Source organism: Solanum lycopersicum, chromosome 6 (assembly GCF_036512215.1).
Source record: "Solanum lycopersicum chromosome 6, SLM_r2.1".
Taxonomy (NCBI): domain Eukaryota; kingdom Viridiplantae; phylum Streptophyta; class Magnoliopsida; order Solanales; family Solanaceae; genus Solanum; species Solanum lycopersicum.
In genome coordinates this window covers 38,150,158-38,167,774 of record NC_090805.1, presented here as the reverse complement: position 1 = coordinate 38,167,774, position 17,617 = coordinate 38,150,158, and the positions used below count along the sequence as shown (strand labels likewise).

At 29.7% G+C, this 17,617-nt stretch overlaps 1 protein-coding gene across 2 annotated transcripts; it reads left to right on the top strand.

The window, feature by feature from the left end:
• The first annotated feature begins 11,065 nt into the window (after positions 1–11,065).
• On the top strand, positions 11,066–16,170 carry LOC101244671 (protein BOBBER 1). 2 transcript variants are annotated; one of them, XM_026031496.2, is made up of 8 exons: positions 11,066–11,280; positions 12,088–12,270; positions 13,099–13,218; positions 14,104–14,276; positions 14,406–14,454; positions 14,694–14,857; positions 15,762–15,845; positions 15,932–16,170. In XM_026031496.2, exons 1-7 carry the CDS (start codon positions 11,160–11,162, stop codon positions 15,774–15,776), a joined length of 825 nt encoding a protein of 274 aa, XP_025887281.1. In that variant the 5' UTR covers positions 11,066–11,159; the 3' UTR covers positions 15,777–15,845; positions 15,932–16,170. The 2 variants fall into 2 exon arrangements, with proteins under 2 accessions (XP_025887281.1, XP_069155321.1); XM_069299220.1 differs by having other exon boundaries at positions 11,073–11,280; positions 12,151–12,270.
• The last annotated feature ends 1,447 nt before the right edge of the window (positions 16,171–17,617 follow it).

Below are 17,617 nucleotides of genomic sequence, written 5' to 3'. Positions count from 1 at the left end.
AAATAAAATTATAAATAATATAATAATAAAAAAAAAGAGAGAAAAATATTCTTTTTGATGTAAAATTTGATACAGGTTGAAATTAATTACGTTTAAAAAATAGTGCTGACACCAAATTTGATGTTTGAATTCGAGATGTACTTGAGATATTTTAAAACAAAAAGTATGTTAACCTATTTTACACCTATTTGAAGAAGTTAAAATTGGGGTGATAAATGAAATAGACCCATTTTAAAAACTTTATTTTCATTAAAATATGAAATAAAGGCACGTGATATTCAAAAAGCCTCTGATCTTACTCTATGCTCTACGAAATTGTTACTATATTTAAAAAATATTTTCATTAGAAAAAAACAGGAAAATTTTAATTTTTCTCCCTTCCAAAGAGAATAATAATACTTTTTATATTCATTCTTAAAATTGAAAAATAATATAATATATTTTTAAATTTAAAATAATAATAACATAATTAACATAATCTTATAAATATATTTTACTTCAAAGTTTGTGGAGCGCTTAGAAAAGTATTAATGATTGACACTTAATTTCAAAAGCAGAAAAATATGACAGCAAAATTGGAAGATATATACAAAACGAACGAAACTGACAAACATTTTGTTCCTTTTTATTTAAAATTATGTATTCAATAAACTGGAATTAAGTAATGTCTGGTCTAATTATTAAAACTAATCATTTTATTTTATCCTAAATTTTATGAGAAATTAACTATTTAAATTTAACAAGGTAATTTAATATTTGTATTATTAAAAAATCTATAGAGGAAATTATAATGTGGATCACCTTTGAATTCAGAACCGATATGATTTTATTATTTACGTATTCATATTATTTATGTATTTAATTATTTTTTTTGGTATGTATGCATAGTTTGAATATATATCAACATAAACATGTTTTCCTTAAAAACTTAGATTCAATTGTTACTATATCTGTTAATTTTAAGTGTGAATTAAGTCGATATTTTACACACATTTGTGAAATATATTTAAATTGATTTGTGTTTATGCTACGTAAAAACTAGGTATAATACATAATTGAGCCCTTTAACTTTGCTTCGAATCACATTTATGCCCTTTAACTTTGTGTGTGCATAAGTAGACACTTAAACTTCTATAAAGTTGAACAAATAAATACACGTGTTCTACGTGTCATCCTACATATCATTTTTTCTTCTATGTGGTGTCCTACATGTATTGTTCCATGTAGGACTCATGTGTTTATTTATTTAAAAATTGAATAGTTAGAGTGTCTATTTTTCACATTATGAAAATTAGAGACCAAAATTAAAATTTGAAATCAAATTTAGAGTCTAATATATGTATTATGCCTAAAAATTACGACACATACTATGTGATGTGAGTTATATCCATCCAAACACACAGCAAAAGAGACAGGACAGCCTCCCAAAAGCTAAAAAAAGAAGGAAAAGAGACTATTGGTAGTTGAAAAGTAACAAAAAGACGCGTTATTATATGTCTTATATATGCTCTATTATTCTACATTTTTTTTTGTCATTTTCTATTTCATTTTTATTCGATGTATTTTGCAACTACTGATGCTGTTTTTACCATATAAGATTCTTATCCTTCCTTTCATCATTTGCTAACAAATACAACATATCCAAAGTTTAAAAATAAAAAAGTAAAACTGTTCTATTCCAATAATAAAACAGATGCATGTGTCATATCCTTTTCATTAATAATTTATTTTGCTTTTGTTTTGGTTCTTCAGTACGACCATATAGGAAAAAGTCCCAATATTCAACAAATTGATCATGACTAGTGCACTCATATTAATGTCAATACTCAATAGGAGTTTTTCATAAATATTTAAATTTGATCCCAATTAATATTTTAACTAGATACCTCAACTCGTATTTTTTGTATCAATTAGTTAAATACTACAACTTATAAAATGTCATCAAGATCCATACAAAATTTATATGTCAGGCAACTATCAAATGTCCACTAGACAATATGGAAATAAGTTGGAATGTTTGACTGTCCATTAAGATCAAATTAACTGGACTGTCAGGATATATTCTCTAAAAGTTGTTTACTATAGAGTTCATGTAAGTTTTGAGTATTGCCTTGTAAGTTTTCATTGATTTTAAGAACGTTCAAAATATCAAATATATACCATATAAAGTAAAATTTGACTTGTGTATATTTTACTTCTTCCAACGAAGGGACACCATGAGAAAATGAAAACTTTGTGCCATAAAATATGTTTTTTTTTTAATTTAAGGATAACTCGCAATCGCTATAACATCTGTCACAGGCTTTGCTTTGGGGTGAACACTTTGTGCAGACTAGATTAACCCCCGTACCCCGACCTCCATCCCACTGTGTAATAGTCTACAAATCATACAGAAATGCCCTATATGACAGACTTGATTCAAAAGATATTGAGGGGAGATCGATCCAAGTAATGACAATAGTTATCTCATGGCCCCACGATTTGGGTATGAGAATGGTAATTCCCCATAAAATCAAAGGGTAGACCCAATAGATCATAAGTAGTAATATTTCCTCTTTCCTTTTGATAACTGAGACTGAAATGTATGTATTTGAGAATCTTTAAAAGAGTAACATGTCAATCACAAACGACGATTTCATGCCGTGCACAAAACGCTCATTAATAAATACCATCATTAATGCCACTCCACCTTATACGGTTTTGAATATAATTGTTTTAACTTCGATTTATAAATATGTTACACTAACATAGAATCGTTAAAATATCTATTATCAATCGTTTTAAAATATTCAAAGGCTAAAAAAAACAGAAACAGAGAAAATATACGTAGCACAAGCGTTTAGATCCTAAGGTCTAGTGACTTTATATATCTAAGGGTAAAATCGTAATTTAATCATTATTATATAATTTTCAAAAGAACTTCTAATTATTTTCTGAATCATAGTTAATACATATGTTATTTAAAAGTAATTTAAAAATAATAAATTCGTTATTTGACTTTGATTTTTTTTTCTTTTCATTAGAAAATTGTATAAAATTTAAAAGTAATTATTCAATATAAAGTTACCTCGTTTGATTTTATTTTTTATTCTTCATTTCTCATTATTAGTCATCAAAGACTAGTGAAATCTTAAAGCATAAAAGTGATTTTACTCTAAACAGGATTTTTTATGTTTTCTTTGTTTGTTCACTTCCTATCAAATAAACATGAACATTAAAGTAAAATATTATGTAACTTGATTGTAAATTTTTGCTATATTTTCTACTTAAAACAATTAATCATTATTGTTACATAGTTTATATCCATTCATTAAATTATTTTTACTAGCTATAAATTTTTGAACACCTTTAATAAAATTTCTGAGAAGTCAGTAGATAAATTAAGAGGTGAAAGAAAATGAATAACCACACAAGCTCAATTTTTTTTTTTTTATTTCATCTTTTCCATGTCAATGAGGTGAAAGAAAATGAATAACCACACAAGCTCTTTTTTTTTTTATTTCATCTTTTCCATGTCAATGAAAAGAACACTAGTTGCTACAACAATTTTTCTCTTGTCATTTGAATTTTTCGACAAGATTTTCCATTGAAGAATATTACCTTATTCTATATAATTTTCTTCTCACTTTTAGCATATCATAATAAAAAATGTTTTCTTTTTCATTTTTCCCCTCAATATCAATTAATTATTTACCAAATTATTTTTCAAGATCTAAGATTATATATCAATTAATATGAATATTATGATAAAATACTCATATTAATCATTAATTTAAGGGAGGTGCGGAATTCAAAGTGATCTCATAAAAATAACCGAAGAAGGTATGACTATAAATGGAATCGAAAAAATCTTTTTATAATGAGCCCCAATCAAATGTGAATGACTCCGAGCAACATAAATTGTGATAACAATCAAAAGTCTTAGATTTAAGTCATGGTAGAATTCAGGATCATCATGCCGGATGGGTCCTATCATATGAGATTGAAAATTTAATCGGGACTCTAATATGTGCTTTAAATATCGAGTGAAAAATAAATAAAATATAAAAGAGGTTTGAGAACTTGTGGGTTCACTTGCATTATTCTTCATACACGTTTTAAAATTGTGAAATTATCTTTCTCTAACTTATGGGCCAGACTTACCCTTCTTGTAGTTGGCTATCTTTTATTTGCTTTGGTACACTGTACACACTCAATTTAGCAATTTTGTACTTGCACAATCATTTGTTGATAAAAAAAATTTATACAATTACAATAATCCTATTTTGAAGTAATTATAATTATTACTTTAATGTGCTTTCACAATTTAAGAAATTTTATTGTTTATATACTTAGAAAAAAAAAAAAAAAATTTAAAAAGAGATCATTCTTTGTTAGACAAAATAAAAGAAAAATACGAGCAATTTGTTATATGAAATCCACAACAGCTATTCTTCTTTGATGTTAATTCATGTATTTAAGCACAACATTCTTAATAATATTAAATATGCTATAATATTGTGTGATTATAAGCTATAAAAATTTATCATCCAAAAAATTATTCAACTTATTTCTAAAATTTTTTATACTTTAAAGAGAATTCAAATCACATAAATTAAAACGAAAAATATTTATCGTAATATAAAAACAGAGACCTAAGGCATCTTAAGTACACCCAATTTTACTGCCTTAACATAAAAGGGACTGACAAGACAAGGATCATTTGGAGTTTGGATATTTTTTTTTTTTTTGGTTCATAAAGTTTGAAATAGGCTACTTGCATGTGACATTAATTAAATTATATCATTATTCAAGAAAATGACATTCTCAAATTGGGTTTTAGTTTTAGCTCCTGTTGGTATCATAGACATGAAGATAAGTGGATGTCTACAACAACAACATAGTAGCTAGCTAGGTAGCTAGTACCACTACATATACTTTGCTATCAATTAGTCTATGTCTTATAATAATCCCATTCATAATCCATGTGCAATATACATGGGATGATAGAGACTTAAGGGACCAAACATAATGTTGCATTACATTTCTTTTGACCTATTAATACTAATGGCAACAACTCCTTTTTAGTGTTCTAATTAGTGATGGATAAAATTACATAGTTAAACAGTAAAGATTTCATACTTATATGTGTTAAAGGGTGGAGATTCAGGTTCAGTGCCATAGTATTTGTTCAAGTTATATCCAAATGCTTTTGAGATAATATATTTTTTTTTAATTACTGACTAAACAATATAAAATAAGTATGAGAACCACTTACAAAGAAAAACATGTTCTAAGAAAATAATTTTCCTTCATACTAAAAAACACACCCTAAGACTCATTTTGAAATAAGACACAAGTACCTCTTAGATTACAATCAAAATCTCATAAACATATCTTAACTAAATAAAGGTCCTATATATTAACTCCTGAATTCATTTTTAAAAAACTTTCTACACCTTTTGACTTACAAAAAAAAGGGAGTCTCTGACTTCCTTCCCCTATTTTTTTTATGCATTTCATTCTCTATGACAGACTATGTGACTTCACGTAGTTGAGACGCGTGAGAGGTGTTTGGATTCTACGTAAACCAAATGGTATACAAAATTACAAAATAAATATATCTTTTTTTTGTGGGTGGAGGGTTGGGGGGGAGAGGGGAGAAAGTTGATAGGACCTTAATTTAATTAAGATATATCTCTAAAATTTTGATCATAATCTAAAAATACTTATGTTATATCCCACTCATCTATACAGTCGAACTATGAGTAACATGTTCATGGATGACAAATTTATCAAGGTACTCACGTGAGAAGTGGCTTGAATATAGCTAAATTTATATTTCATCTTATCCAAAAAATAATAATAAAAATAAGCTCAAGATTAGATACTGAAATTTAAATTAAAAGGATGTGTTCCGAGAGTGTATCTAATGTATTCATAATTCATAAAAGCTAATAATTTTAGATTGTTCAGAAGTAAGTTAATCCGCAAAAAATTGAGATTTTTTTTTCTTTATATTTTTGTAAATTTAAGTAAAATGTTGTTTTTCAGTTTTATTGTCCATAGTCGGATTGTATTTCTTACTTTCTCCGTCGCGTATTATTTGTCATGGTTTCCATTTTTAGAGTTAAACTATAAAAACTTTGGCTAACATTCTAAGATGTATTTTTTCATCATATTAATATGCAAAAAATTGCAGTTTATAGTACTTTTCATATAGTTTTAGATTATCTAAATTTTTTTGTTTAAAATATCGAATTAATGTGATCTAATTTAACTTTGAAAATTAGTCAAATTGACTTTCGAAAGACGCAACATGACAAACAATACCAGACAAATGGAGTATATTATAAGTAATTGATAAATACAAATTAGTGATAACTAATGATTATTCATTACTCTACTAATATTTCTTGAACAACATTCATCGTAAGAAAACTGTGAATTACATGGAAATTTTCATGAAATTTGTATGAAAAAAAATTTCTTATGAATTTTCATACTAATTCCAATAAAAATTCCCATGATATATATATATATATATATATATATATATATATATATATATATATTTGTAGTGATTGTTATTACTACTGCCTGTAAATCTGTTAGAAACAATGATAAATTAATATCTTTTGAACAACATTGATTTTTTTTTTGTGCCTCACCAACAAAATGATAATATTATACATGTGCTTTTAGTTTTCTTCCTCTCATCTTATTTTCTCCCTTATGAAATTGATTTAGATTAATTTGTGGAATCAAAATAATAATGAGTTTTTAAATAATAGTTTGATGTTTTATATAGAAAAAGTATTTACTTTTAATGAGATTATTTTGAATATATTTTTGAAAAAACTAAACTAATTGGGAAGAATTTAGCTATATACGTGAGTTTTTGTCTTGTTTTGTTTGTTTATATTGTGTTCTTTTAAATATGATTTCGTAGTATGCCATTTATTTGTACTTATTTTAAATGTGACATCTCTTGCAAAATAATATGAAAAAATTGTATATAATAGCAAACTAATAACCTAAAATAAATGAAGCAGTTAGGGTTTGATTTAATTATGCTCCATAGCAAATGTTTGCAAAAAAATGTCAGGCGTCTCTCTCCCAAATATCTCGCTCGCCACTCTCCTCCAATCTCTCTCACTTCTTATACAAACACAAGTGTATAAAAATTCTTTCTAATTGTATAAAGCAGAGAAAATTGTATAAATACATATGTTTTTGTTCCTCTCTCTCCCCTCTTCCAGATCTCGCTCGTCACTCTCCCAAATCTCGCTCGCCATCCTCGCCTTTCTCACTTATACAAACAGAAGCGAAATGTATAAATTGCGTTTCTGTTTGTATAAAGCGTGAGAAAATTGTATATACACATGCAAGTACATATATTTTCGTCCTATACACTTATAATTATACAATAAAAATACTCCCATGCCCAGTTTCTTTTGCCTTTCTCTCTTTCTCGTTTTATACAATTTTCAAATTGTATCTAATTTCTCTCTTTCTCGTTTTATACAATTCGATTCAATTGTATATTCTTTGTCAAGTCGCTTTTGTCTTTCTCTCTTTCTCATTTTATTCAAATTTAAATTGTATATAATTGTTCTATACACTTATACTAATACAATTCGTTTTTATACAGTTCTCTACCCAAGTGTCTTTCTCTTTATTGTTTTATACACTTCGTTTTATACAATTTGCTTCAACTGTATATGTATAGCGAATTATACAGTTTCTATGTTTGCTATGGAGCGCAGTTATGCAAATTTTGTAATAGCATACAAGTGTGAATTTTTTATTTGCTATACGTGAAAGTTGCCCAAATAAAATCCTGCCTAAGTTATTGCATGGACGGATCTTTACACAGTTTAGCTATTAGTTGTTTTTAATTGAAGTGATTGAGTGAGCAATTATTTAGGTTAATTATCTAATCATTCGTGAGAACTAGAAGAATTTGTTCCATCTAAATGCAAACATCATTAGAGATTTGCATGAGCTATATATTGGATGGGCCTTGTGGGCTTTCAATAGTGACTGCAAGCAATACTGTTAGTTCAGTGAAGAGAATTTGACACCGTATATAACACATAAATATAAAAGACATGAAAGCTACGTAATTGCGCAAACATTTCATTCATATTTATTAATTCTCCTCCCTATTATTTGGAATAGTCGCATATTATTTGACTAATGCATGATTTCATACTAGATTTCAAGTTAGATACATGTTCTTTGCAACCTCATAAGTTGAAATATATATAGGAAGAAAGGCGAGCAAAAATGGGAAGGCGGCGAGCGAGATTTATCTATGTATCTGAGATACATGTGAATCACACTAACTATCAAAAATATAACATTAGATACTATCTAGGATACCAGATTGTGAGCAAGATAGGAGGGAGACGAGTGAAAGTTGTTTGTGTATCCTAAATACATGCAAATCCACTTAGATATACTGTATCTAAAAAAATTATACCTAATTTTTATTCCAAATATTCGAGATAGGATGTGCTAGATACATATAACGAAGTCCAAAATCTGATAATATTCATATATTACCAATATTATAAATAATTAGCTCCTAAATTAGTATGATTTCAATAAGCTACCAAATATATCAAATAAGCCAACAATTAGTATTAGCAACTATTAACTAAATAATTTGACAACAAATAACTCTTAAGATTTCATTTTCCTCTTTCTTAACATTTTTCCTCAACTTCACCCTAAATCTAATTCTCCCTCAATCCCTCAATTTCCTCATTCATCAAGAAAAAATTTAATAAAAAATAATTGTTTTGGCAGCGATTTGATTTAAAAAAAATTGTTTTAATTTTTTTTTAAAAAAAAAGAAGCAAAAAATAATTAAACTTAAGTCGCTGCCTCATCAGCGACATATAAAAAAAAAAATTATTTTGGAAATCGCTCCGATTTTATTTAATTTTTTTAAAAAAAAAATCAAATCTAACAAATCACTGCTATTGCAGCAATTTTACTTTTTCCAGCAGACAAAATCGCTACTTCTTGAGCAATTTTGTCGTTTTGGTTCAAAAAAAATTTCATATACCGTTTTGAAATTTTTGTTAACATTTTTCACCCTTTAGCTCCGGACTCCATTGATATACAAGAAAACATATATCAGAATTTTTATTTAGATTCCCAAAGATATATCCAAGCTATCATACAAACATCGAATTGATTTAAAAAAAAACCTTTCGAATTATGATTTTCAAAAGTGGTCGTGCAATTGACCTTTCAAAAGTGATATTGAAGTGTGTTATATAAATACGATAAATCTCGAGATATGAAGGAAATTTTCTTTAGCTTTAGATGTATAGTCCTAACTTTTGGTAATATAAGTCGAGGGTCCAAAGTCCCACGACCCCTAATTTGCCGTGTTTTTGCCTAAATTGATAAATCGTGCTAATAAGGGCATGTTTGGAGTTGGTGTAATTATTATGATAGTACATACTAGCCTAGTAATTATGATAATTTATTTGTTTGCCACAATGTAATTACAATATAATTATAAGTGTACTGTTTGATTGCACAAGTGTAATCATAAGGTTATATTGAATTTTAAAATAAAAATAATTATTTAAAATTAAACATTTTTATTAGACCAACAATGTCATTTATATGGTATTAAATTAAATATTTAAGATATATATTGTCTTTGAAAAATATATTAATTGATAAACATATGTTCTTAACTAACATTATAAAAAATAATTGATTTATATTTTTCCAATTTGGTATACTTAATTAAACTAATCATAAAAAGAAAAAGTAAAAGGTTTCAATGAACATTATGAAATGCATGTTTGACAAAAAGATTAATATTTATAAATATCATGTTATAAAATTATAAAACATTTGAAAAAATATAATCTATCAAGTCTAACTTTAAAAAATAGTTTGCAATGTAAAATATCGAGTCAATACTCCTAAAACAAAATGAAATTGAAAATACAATAGAAGTCCTAAATTCAAAACAAAAATTTAATATAATAGTCTTATGTCAAATTTCAACATAACATACATAAATATGATTTTAAAAGAAAAGAAAAACGTAAGTCCATTACTTTTTTCAATAATGAATCATACTTTAAATTAGAATACTAGTAAAATTATACTAATGAATTTTTTTGTTAGATACTATGAAAAATTGCATAAAATCATAGGAAATAAAATATAAATAATATTAAATAAATAAAATATTTTTAGAAAACATTAGAATAATAAAAATTAAAAAGAATATAAAAATATAAAGTACATTTAAATCAAAAAATAAAAATAAAAATAAAAATAAAAGAAAGAAATTAAAAAGTGGTCAACACGTAATTACCAGCAATTCACAGCCCTCTGTGAATTGAAGTGTGTAATTAGCTATTGCCAATTACATTCAATTACCTAATGACCAGGTAATTTATGAGAACAAAACAATGTAATTACATCTAAATACGCCAAATATAGTTCTTAGGATGATCTCCTAAACATGCCCTAAATAAAACTTAGGCTATTGTCGTCATTAACTGTACCAATTGGTATTTACATGCTCTTTTCTCTTTTGTAATACTAAAGAGCATACGAGAAGAGTAGGGGGTGGCGATGGGGCGGGGCGGGTTTAAGGTTCTGTAGGTTTAACATACATAAAGTCTCAAGAGTGTTCTTTGGAGATTCTTGGAGGCTAGAGGAATATAGTGTTTATTAAGACTGTTAATGACATATACGATGGATACAAAACTTAAAATATGAATACTAAAATAAGATTTGAAATCGTTATAATGGAATTGCATCATGTATATACGTTCATTTTTATTTACTTTAATGATAGATGTATTTACAGAAAAAATTGATACGAAATACACATATAAATAATATTGTGAAAAATACATTTACGAGAAGGAGATGAACAATATAGAGTGTATTCCACCAATAAAATTATGCTTTGTGTTTTGCCCATTTTATATTGCATTTTGAACTCATCCCACAAGATCTTCTAGAATGTTCTAGAATATTCTATAGGCTGCCTGTTGGTTACAGTTGGCTCTTCACTTTTCATTTCCCTCTATACATATATATATATATAATCAGCCTCAATTCTACATGATTCAAAAATCCACCGCCAAAACCCTGAAGCTCTGAACTGACTCTTGAGTTTATCAATGGTGATCATTACCGAATACAATGAGCAAGATGACATACCACCATCGTCCTCACCTGTAGAGGAGGTTAAGGACAAGAACGCTACTAAGGCCATTGAAGAGAACAAGAAGGGGCTTCAAGGTATTTTCTTCTTTTAACAAAATGTCTCATCTGTGTTTTACTTTTCTTCCCTATAGGAATTCTAGGAAATGAGTTATGAATGGACACTACAGTTACATTCTGATTTTCCTAATTTGTGCTTCAATTCCACCCCCTTGAACCCTTGGGTTTCGAGATTATTACTACTCAGAGAAAAGATATAATAGTTATTGATTTGAATCTTGATCTTGAATATCATCTGATATATATTTTTATGATCATTTGAAGCTTCATTCGTGATCTTTAGAATTATATTTGTACAACATTTTAGTGAAAGTTAATGGCTATGTGTTTCCAGATTTTATCATTTGTCAAGTATGTTTTGATTCTAATTTTCTGATAAAAAGAACATACATAGTTTGATTATAGAAAAAAAAAATTAAGAATATCCATTAGCCCATGATTGAAGCCTTACTCTTGCTCTCTGGGAATTTGGAATTTGATAGGAGAGGACTCATGTGGTTTTCATTTGCATTTTACCAATCTACTGAGGGATGGTTGATGTTGTGGCTCTCTTTCGTTTTCTCCTTGTTTGTCGCAGGACTTTGTCTTCTTACCTTTTATTTCATCAGAAGGTTGACTGTATTCAGTTTGAACTAGTATTGCTTTTTCTAAGCTGTATAGCTGTGTATGATTGTGGCATACTGTTTATATTTTTTGCAGAAGGTTCTTTAACACCAATTCTCTGCTATAGCATTATTTGTTGTGTATTTTCTTGAATTTCAAACTCCATATTACACTTGGTTATTCTTTGTTCTCATCATATTCCAACTTTATATATGTTAATAGTGTTACAGAGCAACCTTGTTTGTTTCGCATCACCAGTAGCTTATTCTGCTGATATGTACACAGCTCCCAACATAGGCAATGTCCTTGATCTGGACAACTACTCTTGCGGTCAATCCGTACAGGAGGTTAAGGTGGCCAATAATGCTACTGAGGCAATTGAAGAGAACAAGAAGGGGCATCTAGGTATTTTTTAAAACAAATGTCTCATCTGTGTTTTACTTTTCTCCCCTGGTGTTTTAGAGGTGTATTTAGTTAGAGGCGTGTAGCTTCTGGGTACGAATTTTGGGAAACGAGTTAACACAATGGTTACATACTGATTTTCCTAACTCGTGCTTCAATTCTACTCCCTTGAACCCTTGGGTTTCGAGATTACCACTTAGGAAAAAGATATAATAATTATTGATTTGAATCTTGATCTTGAATATCATCTAATATATATTTTATGGTTTATAAGTCATAAGTAAAGTTAATTTGAGAGCCCAGTTGAAGCTTCATTCATGATCTTTAGAGTTATATTCGTACAACATTTTAGTGAAAGTTAATGGCTAAGTGGTTTCAGATCACTAGCACATGATTGAAGCCCTACTCTTGCTCTCTTGGAATTCGGAATTTGATCCCAGAAGAGTTGTGTGGTTTTCATTTGCATTGTGCCAATCTGCTGAGGGAGGGTTCATGTTGTGGCTTTCTTTTGTTGTCTCCTTATTTGTTGCAGGACTTGGTCTTCTTACCTTCTATGTCATCAGAAGGTTGACTGTATTCAGTTTGAACTAGTATTGCTTTTTCTAAGCTTTGTAGGTGTGTATGATTGTGGCATACTGTTTATATTTTTCGCAGGTGGTCTTTTAACACTAATTGTCTGCTATAGCATTATTTGTTGTGTATTTTCTTGACTTTCAAACTCCATATTACACTTGGTTATTCTCTGTTCTCATCATATTCTAACTTTATAAACAACCTTGTTTGTTTTGCATCACCAGTAGCTTATTGCTCTTTCTGCTGATATGTACACAGCTCCCACCATAGGCAATGGCCTTGATCTGGACAACTACTCTTGCGGTCAATCTGTACAGGAGGTTAAGGAGGCCAATAATGCTACTGAGGTCCTTGAAGAGAACAAGAAGGGGCCTCTAGGTATTTTCTTAAACAAATTGTCATCTGTGTTTTACTTTTCTCCCCTGGTGTTTTAGAGGCGTGTAGCTTTTGGGTACGAATTTTGGGAAATTTGTTAACACAATGGTTACATGATGATTATCCTAACTCGTGCTTCAATTCCACTCCCTTGAACCCTTGGGTTTCGAGATTACCACTTAGTGAAAAAGATATAATGATTATTGATTTGAATCTTGATCTTGAATATCATCTGATATATATTTTTATGGTTATTAGTCATAAGTTTATTTGAGTTCGATTTGTAAAGCAATAATAGTTGATGGCTAAGTCGTTTCAAATGTTTGCACTTATCAAGTGTGTTTAGAGCCTAATGTTCTGAAAACAAATAAGTGTATCAAATAGCCCAGTTGAAGCTTTCATCCGTGATCTTTAAAGTTATATTCGTACAACATTTTAGTGTAAGTTAATGGCTAAGTGGTTTCAGATCATTTGCACATGATTGAAGCCCTGCTTCTTGCTCTCTTGGAATTCAGAATTTGATAGCAGAGGACTTATGTGGTTTATATTTGCATTGTGCCAATCTGTCGCTGGACTTGGTTTTCTTACCTTTTATGTCATCAGAAGGTTGACCGTATTCAGTTTGAACTAGTATTCTTTTTCTAAGCTGTGTAGGTGTGTACGTTTGTGGTATACTGTTTATATTTTTTGCAGAAGGTCCTTTAACTCCAATTCTCTGCTATACATTGTTCATTGTCTATTTTCTTGAAATTCCGAACTCCATATTACACTTGGTTATTCTTTGTTCTCATCATATTCCAACTTTATATGTTAATTGGTGTTACCAAACAACCTTGTTTCTTTTGCATTACCAGTAGCTTATTGCTCTTTCTGCTGATATGTACACAGCTCCCAACATAGACAATGGCCTTGATCTGGACAACTACTGTTGGGGTCAATCATTACAGGAGGTTTATGTCAATATTCTTGTACCTCAGGGAACAAAATCACGGTTTATTGTTTGCGATATAAAAAGGAACCATCTTACAGTTGGACTAAAGGGTCAGCCTCCAATAGTTGATGTTAGTGTGTTCTCCTGTTTCTTGTCATTCAGAGATATCATTTCCTGTTTTTCCATTTCAAAATGTGTAAGATTTGTATGATTTCCTTCTGAGCCTGTACATTAACATTCAGCCTCTTTGTGGTGGCAGGGAGAACTCTATGGACCTGTCAAAGTTGAGGCTTGTTTCTGGACCTTAGGTAAGTTGCTGTCATGTATTGATGCATGGTTGCTTGAATTTTTGTTCTTTTTACATCTGCTGTTATTAGTACCCTGCAGTTGATCTTCACCATGATACATAGTTTCAGAGTATGGGCATGTCTCTATTAATCCAATAGTTTGCTAGTTGATCTTACTATAATCTGTGCGAGAATAGCTGACACAGCTTTAGTTTGAGGAACATAAGATCAATAACTAACTATTGCCAATATCTTTGCAGAGGATCAGAAATCCATCTCTCTACTCCTTACCAAGATAGACCAGATGAACTGGTGGAAATGGGTAGTTAAAGGTGAACCTGAACTCGATACCGAGAAAGTTGAACAAATTACAAGCCTATCAGAATTGGACCCGGAGACTCGATCTAGTGTTGAAACTGTTATGGTACGGTTTTATCATTAGTTGAAATTGTTCTGCTACGGTAACACCTTTTTATGTCGGGATTCTGGAGTCACTTCATTTTTACTTATATCTACCAAGTAAACCCTCATTTATGGTATTCATATGGAAGTTTCTAGCATCAGTACTGCATAATTTGTGTTTATCCTATATCTTATGAGTCATTTGTTATCCTATATTTGTACAAATTTACCATTACCCTGTGCTGTACTAGTATCCCCCAAAATTTCCTTTTGCATTTGTGAAAATGGGTAACTTGTTGACCCCTTTACTTGACATGCTTAGTAAATGCCCAAAAAAGTACTTCTGGTTTAGTTTGTAGAAACTTAGCATAGAAATGTGTTTATAAGAAAAAACTTCAGATTTGAAGTTTAGCAAGCTACTTTTGAGCCTAAAATTCTTCTAGGATATTTCGGTTCATAATTATGAAATCAAAATGTACATTTGGATTTGAGGTTAGTTGTGAAAGTTTAGTATTGAAGGTGTTTTACAGAAAAACATAAATACTTGGTTATACAATTTTTTTAGTAAGAATCTTTTGTATGGCACAAGAAAGAAACTAAACTCTAAAGGGCCACAATGCTATGACGGGTGATTGTTTGCCTAGAAGGTTTACTTTTCCTATAGCTATTGTTGATGATGCTAAGTTGTGTTTACCAGCTTCATCTGCCCACTAGCCATACTTAATTACTGGACTTGAACATGCTGTTACCTTGGGAGTGGTATTGCTGTTATCTTCATTTTGTAGAAGGGACAAGTCTGGTGATGTTTAATTTACTTGTTTACTGGTTCATCTTCAGGTGAAATTCTTTTTCACAAGAACTGACTTTCTTGTTGTATTTATGGATATTGATGCCTTCTAAATATGTGACGGATAATGTTTCTGCAGTTTGATCAGCGATAGGAAGCAATGGGTCTTCCAACACTAGACGAGATGCAAAACCAGGAGATGGAAAAGTTTATTATGGAAAAGGTACTTCATGATAATGTGTTCTTCTCTCCTGCCCCCTCCCTCGAAGCGTATTCATATTAACTGATTTTGTTCATGATGTTCTGCAGTATCCATGGATGGACTTCTCTAGGGCGAAGAAATCGTGATTCACAGGGTGTTTTGATAAGCGAAAATATTTCTGAATAGACATCTCTTCTTTACTCCGGCTGGACTTCAAGATGATTTTGTGCATATGAGAAACTTATATTGTATAGTGACTTTTGTGTAGGCCAAGGAAGATACTTATGTACTGCTATCGGAGTAATTGATCTAAACAGTTAGTAATCTGAACATGTTCATATTCTAATCCATGCCCTTCCTCTTCTCTATGCTTGTTGAACTTTTATTCTCTTTTGTAGTTCATGTTGAGTTTTCCCTACACTGTTATTGGAATGTGGTGTCCTATACCGCGGTTAATTGTTTTACCTGATTTTCTGTTAGATATTTCTATACGATACGATTCTGTTCATGTTTTAGCAAGTGATCAGTCCACACTCAACATAGCAAAGCAGTGTGGCTGCTTTTGGTTTGACAATAATATATAAATTTTGATCTAGTATTAACTTATTAGCAATATAGTCTCTTCCATTTGATATTTGTCTTGAAAGGTCATCTATCACTTTTCCAGTCACTTATTTAAGCATGGAGTGCATGTTTGTGACAGAAACAGCCCACCTTATATTTTATTCCTTCATGGGCGGTATGAAGCAAATCTCTAATTCAATAACTTATTGAGTTAGAGAAGTCTATTAGACATATAAGAAATTTCAAGTTATTTTTCGACAAATTTTATTTATATGGTAAAAAAACGTTAGTTAAATAGAGTGACCTATCGAGATGAAGTTCTTTCTACTTCAATAAATATCTTAACACCTACATATTACCTTATAGTATAAAAAAAGAAGTAGAGTGAGATTTACGGAACATATCACATTATTTAATTGAAAATGAGACACGTAAAAACAAGTCCAATTTTAAGAAAATCATTTGCCAACAAACACGTGTCTCATAAAATCTCCATCCTCTGATTTTGACAAATCCATAGTATGGTCCCACAAAAGAAAACATACTCTCCACTCAATTTAATGACACGTATACAGTGGTCCTCCCCGAGTTTCCCCCAAAAAAAACGTATCAGTTAATCCAACATCTTTTTGCCACCTGTTATCTCTTATTCCATCACCACCGTACACGTGTATGAAGTTAATTCGTGTAAGCTCTGTCCCACCATCGCCGCCCCTCTCCCCTCCCCCACCCCATTCCCATGTTTTTTCAACTTTCACATGGTCTTTTGTTCTCTTTCCATTTTTGGACCATCGATTTTATTATATTATATTGTAGTAATAAAAATATTTAAAGAGATTATATTATTCTTTATTGTATATTAACAATTTGAAAGATGAATGTATGAAAAAAAAATTGAGTATGTATTAAGCCTCTATTGCAAATAAAGAACAAAAATAAAATTATTAATTCCTTCGTTTAAAAAAGATTGTTCGTGTTTTTTTTTAGTTTGTTTAAAAAAGAATGACTTTTTCTTTCCAACACTTTAAGTTTAGCATATTTAAGACCTCAAGATTAAAGAGCATTTTGATACATTTGACATAACCATTCCAAGTTAAATTAGACTATCCTTATTTAAACGAAGAAAATACATAATAATAAGTAAAAATAAGAGAAAATATTAAAATAACAACACCTATCACACATTTCTTTTAGTATTATTACTTAGCAATGAATTTAAATGTGATAAA

Coding starts and splice junctions, on each gene's coding strand:
- LOC101244671 (XM_026031496.2), top strand. CDS start 11,160: ATGGTGATCATTACCGAATACAATGAGCAAGATGACATACCACCATCG. Junction 11,281..12,087: donor GAACAAGAAGGGGCTTCAAG/GTATTTTCTTCT, acceptor ATATGTTAATAG/TGTTACAGAGCAACCTTGTT. Junction 12,271..13,098: donor GAACAAGAAGGGGCATCTAG/GTATTTTTTAAA, acceptor ATATGTACACAG/CTCCCACCATAGGCAATGGC.